The sequence below is a fragment of the Oncorhynchus masou genome, chromosome 28 (genome assembly GCF_036934945.1).
Source record: "Oncorhynchus masou masou isolate Uvic2021 chromosome 28, UVic_Omas_1.1, whole genome shotgun sequence".
Lineage (NCBI taxonomy): Eukaryota > Metazoa > Chordata > Actinopteri > Salmoniformes > Salmonidae > Oncorhynchus > Oncorhynchus masou.
This window is the reverse complement of record NC_088239.1, coordinates 60,994,452-61,004,192: the sequence shown is the minus strand read 5'-3', so window position 1 is coordinate 61,004,192 and position 9,741 is coordinate 60,994,452. Positions and strand designations below refer to the sequence as shown.

General features: G+C 43.1%; 1 protein-coding gene across 1 annotated transcript in view; it reads left to right on the top strand.

Moving 5' to 3' along the window:
* Nucleotides 1-6,187: 6,187 nt before the first annotated feature.
* The window catches only part of LOC135517030 (RIMS-binding protein 2-like), a 38,327-nt gene continuing 34,773 nt past the window's right edge, over nucleotides 6,188-9,741 (top strand). Inside the window, 1 exon segment of the mRNA XM_064941061.1 lies at nucleotides 6,188-6,277. Coding sequence (XP_064797133.1) covers nucleotides 6,188-6,277 — 90 coding nt within the window.

Genomic DNA, 9,741 nt, shown 5'->3' with positions numbered 1-9,741 from the left:
GCGGATTGATATTTTTTTGTGTTTTTTGTGAACAGTTTTCCTTGGGATTTTGCCTCCTACACACGTTCTGTTATAGTCACAGACATGATTTTATAAACTTCAGAGTGTTTTCTATCCACACATACTAATCATATGCATATGCTATATTCCTGGCATGACTAGCAGGACGTTGAAATTCTGCACGATTTTTAACAAAAAGCTGCGAAAATTCGCAGCCTCTTTAAGAGGATTTATAGCTTGTCAATGAAAGATGAAAATGGTTATTTTGTGTGTGCTTGATCTTGGGCATTTTGAACTATATAACTCCTATCTCTCTTCTGATAATTTCCTCACAATCTCCCAGATGTCTTCTTTCCAAATATACCAAGTATGAATCATGCAATAACACATGAAAAGCAGTTACTTTTGGGTATGTTTGTTTAGACGGAAATCTACATTTTGCCATTATATTTATGAGGTTAATGGAGGTATGATAGCCCATCATGGAAACATTGTTTGCAGAGTTCACAACCTGCTACACTTGTGATGAACAAGTGTTTGAAAACATGTTTTCAAAATGCCTCCAGCTGTCCATCACTACCGTAAATAAAAACACAACATCTGCAGTGGTAGAAATATTTTACTGAATTCAACAAAAGAAAGCTACATTTTCCTCGGGATCCAGTCCAGTTGGTATTCTGTGTCCACTCATGGTATCTCTCTTCGGTTATACATCCTTGGAATAGTAGAACAGTTTCAACTTATATTTGGTCAAGACGGCACAAATATCCCTGCAAATGAAAACAGTCTGATCTCCACTAAAGCATACCGAACTGAGAAATAAGTTTTGTTAACAAGTGGTTGCCATGGTAATCCAATAATAATTGTTATGACACATAAAAGGAAACATCAAAGACTTTACTGGAATCTCTAAATTAACATAGTGGCAGATCAATAAAATTATATAAATTAATATCTAAGGGGCTTTTATACAATTATTATACAGGGTTAATAATACATTTATATGTTTTTAGGGGTTGATGTATTTTTGGTTAGGGCAAGTCTAGTCTGTGATATTGAATTAGAAACCTTAGAGAGAAAAATATATATCTATTCTTAATTGATGGCGTGGTTTCTTTTCAGCCAAATGTTGAATAGATATGCAGACAAATTAATTAATGCATGGAGGAAAAGAGGGATAATAGTATGTTGTCTTTAAAACAATTAGGCTATAAAAATGTATATTATTTTATTGGGTAACCAATCGGCTCTCAGAACTCGTTAAGAGGCGGCTTCTAAATGAAAATACGGCTTCTAAATAAAATGTCCTTGTAGATCTAATTAAATCTAGAGGATTCGAGAATTCTAAATGAATATCTAAGGGGCTTTTATACAATTATATCAATATATCAATATAATCATCATTCAGAAGGTTAAACACATAGGTTTTAGACCTGCAGTAAATTTAACTCTTGTGTGGTCTTAAGGGTCAAAAATTACCTGCCACTATGTTTAACAGCAGAGAAAACCCCCTACATGATATTCTTTCGACTTGAAATTTTGATTTTGCCAGAGTGACCACAACATTAGAAAAAGTTAAATGCTTTTGTTCTTATTTCCATGAAAGCTGTCACCACCAGGGTACAAAGATTGACTTAGGGTCATTTTTTACCCTGCAGTTCTAAAATTATTTACACACCAGAAAAAAACACAAAGACACACACACACAAACACACTGAGAAATGTAGATTATGTGTGCTACTGGATGGATCAGGTGATGGATCAGTGGATCAGGTGATGGCGACGATGGAAAGATGGGAGAGAGATGGCCTTCCCACACCTCCATCAGCCACACCCCAACCAGTACCAACCCCCTCTCCTTCATTGCCTGGGCACAGTGGGATTCGACTCGTACTCCGGACGGCGGCCGGGTGCCAGGGGTTCTTACTCCAGATGTTCTTACTCTTATACCTGGCAACCATTCATCTGGCTCCTTCGGGAGGTGAGAGTGTGAACACCCTCGTCTCCTGCCTCTCAGGTAAAGCCCTGGATTGGGCCAACGCGGTATGGAACGATCCTTACTCGGCGAGGGTACTATCCATAGTTCAACGGCTGTTCCATCTGAGTGAACGGCTGTTCCATCTGAGGCAGGAGAAGAGGAGTGCTCAGGACTTTGCTCTAGAGTTCCGGACTTTGGCTGCTGGCGCGGGATGGAAAGACAGGGCCCTGATCGATCACTATAGGAGCAGTTTGCACGAGGACGTCCGTAGGGAGCTGGCCTGTAGAAACACCACCCTCTCCTTGGACCAGCTGATCAATATGTCCATTCGGTTGGACAACTTGCTGGCGACCCACGGACGTCCAGATCGGGTTCTGTCAGTTCCATCCCCCAGCTCCTCTACTCCAACACCCATGGAGCTAGGAGGTGCTGCAGCGAGGGCGACCGGAGGAGGGGGCCTTTTCTGTGCCAGCTGTGGTCGCAGAGGGCACACTGAGCACTGCTCGGACACCTCAGGTGAGTCGGCACCAGGCTCACCCAGAGCCCCCTGTTGGTCACATGTATGTATTGATTATTTTTCCTGAATTTGTCCCTCTTTCCCGGCATAAGGCGCTAGTAGATTCAGACGCAGCGGGGAATTGTATTGACTGCGGTTTAGCGCATAGGTTAGGGATCCCCCATGTTCAGTTTGACAAACCTGTCCGTGCAATGACTATAGGGGTTTAAATTCCATCACGGTGGGGTATAGTTACCCGCTACCTCTCATTGCCATGGCGATTGAGTCATTACACGGAGCACGCTTTTTCACAAAACTGGATCTCAGGAGTGCATATAACTTGGTGCGTATCCGGAAGGAGATGAGTGGAAGAGAGCGTTTAGTACCACATCCGGCCATTATGAGTACCTCGTCATGCCGTACGGGTTGAAGAATGCTCCAGCAGTCTTCCAATCTTTTGTTGACGAGATTCTTGTTCTTCAACCAGGCCGTCTCCTTCCTTAGGTATCACATTTCCACATCGGGGGTTGGTGATGGAGTGTGACCGCATTGCAGCCGTACATAATTGGCTGACTCCAACCAGGGTAAAGGAGGTGCAGCGGTTCTTAGGGTTTGCCAATTACTACCAGAGGTTTATCTGGGGTTTTGGGCAGGTGGCTGCTCCCATTACATCACTGCTGAAGTGGGGGCCGGTGCAGCTGGGGTGGTCGGCTGAGGCGGACAGGGCTTTTGGTCGCCTGAAGGCTCTTTTCATCTCGGCTCCCGTGCTGGCGCATCTGAACCCCTGTAGTCCTTACAAAACAGTTCTTAGTATCATTTATAGCCAAGACACACCCATCTCAACTCACATGACGAATAACAGATCTTAGGAACATTACAAAGGAAGACTTTACTTGAGAGAGGAGTATTCCATAGCCAGATAGCATTAGCTATAAATTATCATTCAGTTTGCTCTCCTACTTCTCGTTCTTGGTACAACATAGTACCAAGACATTAGGATATATATCAATTGTCATTTTAGACACTCCCATTCTGGACAAGCTCACGGAGACACAGTGACTGCCACACAGACATTGTGGAGCCAAGAGATAATTGGTTCCCCCTCAATCATACCTTCACATGGTTTAAAAGATATGTTTACATATGAAGACAAGCTTGACCTCTCCCCTTTCTATGGCCCAAGTAACTGAACCCTGACAGAGAACAGATAACTGCAAACGGCCAACAGTATTATCCAAAAATAGACATTCTAATGACATATCTCACATAAGCATGCAATAAAATAAATAACATATTTTATTTATAAATGTTACCTAAATAATTCTGATTCCGCCACGACACCCCTCTTTGGTATTCATAGTAGAGGTGGACGTGCCCGAGGCTGGGATTGGAGCCGTGCTCTCACAGCGCTCGGGTACTCCACCGAAGCTCCGCCCCTGTGCTTTCTTTCCTCAGAAGCTCTGCCCGGTGGAGCGAAACTATGACGTGCTGGAGTGGGAGCTGCTGGCTGTCGTCAGGGCCCTGAAGGTGTGGAGACATTGGCTTGAGGGGGCTCAACACCATTTTCTCATCTGGGCTGACCACCATAATCTAGAGTACATTTGGGCAGCGAGGAGACTGAACCCTCGTCAGGCAAGGAGGGCCATGTTTTTCACCCAATTTAGTTTCACCATCTACAATAGACCAGGCTCCCTGAACACTAAGGCAGACGCACTGTCCCGACTATATGATACGGAGGAGCGGGCCATCGATCCTGCGCCCATCCTCCCGGCTTCTTGTCTGGTGGCACCTGTGAGGTGGGAGGTGGACGCAGACATCGAGCGAGCATCGCGTGTTGAGCCTACTCCACCACAGTGTCCAGCTGGACAGGTGTACATTCCACTGGAGGTTAGAGACAGGCTGATTTGGTGGGCTCACACGTCCCCCTCCTCTGGTCACCCGGGGATCGGTAGGACGGTGCGATGTCTTCGTGGGAAGTACTGGTGGTCCACTTTACCCAAGGACGTGTGGGTTTATGTGGCCTCCTGCTCAGTGTGCGCTCAGTGCAAGGCTCCTAGGCACCTGCCCATAGGAAAGTTACAACCCCTTCCCATTCCACAGCGGCCTTGGTCACACCTGTCGGTTGACTTCCTGACCGATCTGCCACTGTCACAGGGCAACATCACGATCCTGGTCGTTGTGGATCGTATTTTCTAAGTCCTGTCGTCTCCTCCCTTTGCCCGGTCTCCCTACAGCCCTACAGACTGCGGAGGCCCTGTTTACTCACGTCTTCCGGCACTACGGGGTGCCTGAGGACATTGTTTCTGATCGGGGTCCCCAGTTCACGTCCAGGGTGTGGAAGGCGTTCATGGAACGTTTGGGGGTCTCGGTCAGAGTAATGGGCAGGTGGAGAGAGTGAACCAGGATGTGGGTAAGTTTCTGCGGTTGTATTGCGTGGTTAAAAAACGAGTTTTAAAATGATTCCAACCTAAGTGTATGTAAACATTCCTGACTTCAACTGTATACACATACATACATACATACATACATACATACATACATACATACATACATACATACATACATACATACTACATACATACATACATACATACATACATACATACATACATACATACATACATACATACATACATACATACATACATACATACATACATACATACATACCATATACAGACTCATAAATACAGAAAAAAAAGAAACAGAAGTCACTTGAACCCAGTCTGACAAAGGGATGATTCATATGATAGAGAAGCATATACACAATCTATATACACACACCATTATCCATATAGAAGCTAAATATTTGTACTATTTAATTATAGGTAGCCCTTTTTCTTTTATTCCAGGCTTCATGTAAATATTTCACAAACGGAAATACACAATGGACAAAAAACAAACAAACAGTAGTCTCTGGGATGCAGTGTGGAATGGTGATTTTCCGGGCCATGATGCCACTGAAAGTCTTGCACACTTTCTCAAGAATGCTATGATTTGATAACCGTGACTGAAGACCTGCAAGATATGTGAGAGACAAACTGGCGGCCATAAGAGAGGTCTGGGAAAATGGGTGGAGCCTCTGCCATACCTCTACAACCCTGGAACTGAAGTAACAGTGGATGAGCAACTGGTTCATTTCAGAGGTACATTTTTATATTCATATCTGTAATGTAACTATTTTGACTGTTAATTTGATTATGTATTGCTGTAATATCATTGATTTATGTGATTGTTTTCTGTGACACTGATGCTAATTACTGATAGTAATCTCTTTGTCAAAAGGTCGCTATCCTTTCCGGCACTATATGCTCTGCAAGCCAGCAAAGTATGGCATCAAGATATGGGTGGCCTGTGACGCACAATCCAGCTACGCTTAGAAGATGTAAGTCTACACAGGGAAGCCGACCAGTGGAGGCCCGGAGAAGAACCAGGGATGCGATTTTTGCTTGATGTGACAGATAGACTGAGGGGGCACAATGTCACATGTGACAATTTCTTCACCTCTTATGAACTCAGCCAGCAGCTCCTGAAGAGGAAGATCACCATGGTTGGCACAGTTAGAAAGAACATGCCTGAGCTCCCCCCTGCACTCCTCGCACCAAGGGAGAGAGACCTTCTCATCAAAGTTTGCCTTCACCCCTACCACCACTCTAGTTTCTTACCTCCCAAAGAGGAACAAGAATGTGGTCCTCCTGAGCACACTGCACAAAATGGCTGAGACCAGTGATAGTGAGGACAGGAAACCAGCCATCATCCTGGACTACAACCACAACAAAGGAGGCATAGACAGCCTGGACAAGGTGATTGGAACTTACAGCTACAGGAGGATTAGTGCCCGCTGGCCCCTGGTCATCTTCCATAACATCATTGATGTGTCCTCATACAATGCTTTCATGATATGGAACAAGATCAACCCTACCTGAATGCCTGATAAGTGGAACAAGAGGAGGGTGTTCCCTGGGCAGCTGGGAAAGGCACTTGTAACCCCACACATTCAAAGAAGGGAGCGCCTCCCCCGCACAGCAGCCTCTGCAGCGCTTGTGAAAGCTGTACAGGGGGCTGAATCTTGTCCTGAGCCACCTGAGGCTGCAGCTGGGGCAGGCAAGATGAGGTGATGCCAATTCTGCCCCCCCCCCAAAGAAGGACTGTAAATCAAATACTATGTTCTTCACATATGAGAAATACATCTTCAAAGTCATGCACACACACTTGCATATTGTCCTACATGTGCTAATTAGAGTTGATTGATTTATGTTCTTCACATTTTTTTAAAATATCTGTTATCTTATGTTATTCTTATTTATTGTTGTTGTTTATAGACCTTGTGGGTAGGGGCAATGGTTAAAAAAATGGGAGAAGAATAGTATTTTGTAGTTGAATTCCTCGTTGTACAGTATGTAAGAATATATCACTATGTTGCCAAAAATGTTCAAGACTGATATAGTTTCCCTTCAATAAAATGCATTCAAAACTATTTTCTGCATATTTCTGCTACTTTCTATAGGCTATACAAGTGCTATCTCTTGCTAAATTATGTTTACACCGATGTAGTACCTTCAGCAATAATAATAATAATAATAATAGTAAAGGAAACAATAATGACAGGTGTGTTGTAATAAAAACGAGTGGTGTCCACTGATTAAATGCAGTCTTTCTGCATTGTGAAGAGGGAAAACCCACGTCTTTACAAAGTTTCATGAATGACAGGTTGTTTCTTCATGCAAAATAGATTTGGGGTTTAAAATTCAATTTAGCTGCTTGAAAATGGGTCATTTTTTACCCTTGGGGCAAGGGGAGAATACAGAATGTTAAGATTACATAAGGGTTGAATTAGATTTACTGGTTCATTTTTCCTTAGGTTACAATAATCCACTCCTTCTGGGAATGTTAAAAAGTAAAAATGTTATGGGTGGAGTTAGATATATGGCTATCAGAAGTATTAAAATAATCCAATGTCAGCCTTTAAATGTTTAAGTGCGTGTGGGCAATGGAGAGAAACAAAATGGTGCAGTTTGAGGTAACGTGGCAGAGAGAAGGCGCTGGAGATATGGGTGTGAGCAGGTTGTTCTGGACAGGTGTGATATAGTTGTTGTTTCTATGTGTATGTTTTGTATTGTCTAAAAATATCAAATAAATTCTTACAAAAAAATATGAAAAATTAAAAGCTTTTAACACACATCTTATAATTCATTATGAATTTTATTTATTAGATTTTCTTAATTTACATTATTCACTGTGACCACAATGTCACAAATAATAGAGCACACACAATATGAGCAGATTAATTTAGTCAAAACAGTCCAAACATTTCTTTATAAACCTTTCTAGTGCATGGGGTTCCGTTAGATGAACACCTCAACAACATTCTGCTGAAAAGGAAGTGCACGAAATTCAAAAATATTTTTTACAAATATGTAACTTTCACACATTAACAAGTCCAATACAGCAAATGAAAGATAAACATCTTGTTAATCTACCCTATCGTGCCCAATTTCAAAAATGCTTTACAGCTAAAGCACAACATATGATTAGATTAGATCATAGCCAAGTCAAAAAAACACACTGTCTGTTGCCAGTTCGTTTTGTTTGTCAAGCCTACCTGTGGTTTTCCCCTTGCTCATGTCGTTTCTAGTTCCTGTTTTCTAGTTTTCCTGGTTTTGACCATTCTGCCTGCCTTGACCCTAAACCTGCCTGTCGTTCTGTACCTTGTCACACCACCCTGGATTATTGACATCTGCCTGCCCTGACCCCGAGACTTCCTGCTGTTCTGTACCTTATGGATTCTGATATGGATTACTGACCTCTGCCTGCCCTGACCCCGAGACTGCCTGCTGTTCTGTACCTTATGGACTCTGATATGGATTACTGACCTCTGCCTGCCCTGACCCCGAGACTGCCTGCTGTTCTGTACCTTATGGACTCTGATATGGATTACTGACCTCTGCCTGCCCTGACCCCGAGACTGCCTGCTGTTCTGTACCTTATGGACTCTGATATGGATTACTGACCTCTGCCTGCCCTGACCCCGAGACTGCCTGCTGTTCTGTACCTTATGGACTCTGATATGGATTACTGACCTCTGCCTGCCCGAGACCTGTCGTTTTGCCTGCCCTCTGTTCTAGTAATACACATTTGTTACTTTGACACTCTCTGCATCTGGTTCTTCCCCTGAAACGTGATAGATCCAATTCCAAGAATGACTGAGTCACTCAGTTTTATGCTGCAAAATCCTCGCTGGACTCGCTTTCATTCCATTTCTTCTTCACATCAGCAAAGAAGGACTCTGTGTTTCAGAAACTCACTTCATATAGAGGGGCTATCACACCTTCACACTGTGGTAAATAAAGACAATATGTTATTTAGAATAACTTATTTCTGTTTTTAGAGGGAGAAAAACTAAAAGCCCACCGTGCCTATTTTTCGAAAATCGGCAGTCCGCATGTCAAGTGTAAAATTGGCCTTTGAATTAACCCAAGTTCTCTCTCCACTCTTTTTTTGCCTGATGCAGGACTCGAGTACCAAAGAAGAGAGACTCTTAGACTGAAAACACCTCCATTAATTTACAAAAAGATAGTAAATTTGTGCGAAAGTTTAGACTACCGATAGATCAGTGTTCTAACTCCCCCTTGTGATAGTGTGGTGCAATGACAGAATTATGTCATTTTAAACAATCTGCTACCATCCACTGTGAATGGTTGCGGCATAAGCTTTAAACTTCTAAAGGAAGAAACACTGTAGGAAAATGTTTTATGTAATATATTTTAGAATAAGGCTCTAACGTAACAAAATGTGGAAAAGGGGAAGGGATCTTAATACTTTCCGAATGCCCTGTATGAATCCTTATTTCGACAGCAAACCCACCCATTGGTCTGTGTGGCCAAAGAGCACTATTTTCATGTTATCTGACCATAGCGCTGGTTCCAATCCAAGTGCCAATGCAGTTAAGCAAACTCCAGGCGCTTATATTTGTTGGATGACATATATATCTCTTTGGCCACTCACACCAGTGGTGGGTTTGGCGTTGAAAGAAGGATGCCTAGTCAAAGCAGTGATGTTACCCTGAAAGGCTGAAGGTACAATTAAATGTTTTATTTGTCAATACTCTCCCTGCATTATGTGGCTGTAGGTCAGGGGAAGAGCTGTCGAAGCAACCACCTGGTGAAAAGCACAGAGAGCGTGAGAGAGAGTGGGGGAGAGAGGGAGAACAGAGGTTGGGATGATGATGGAGGAAATCAGCCAGAGCTGTCAGTGTCAATTAGTCACT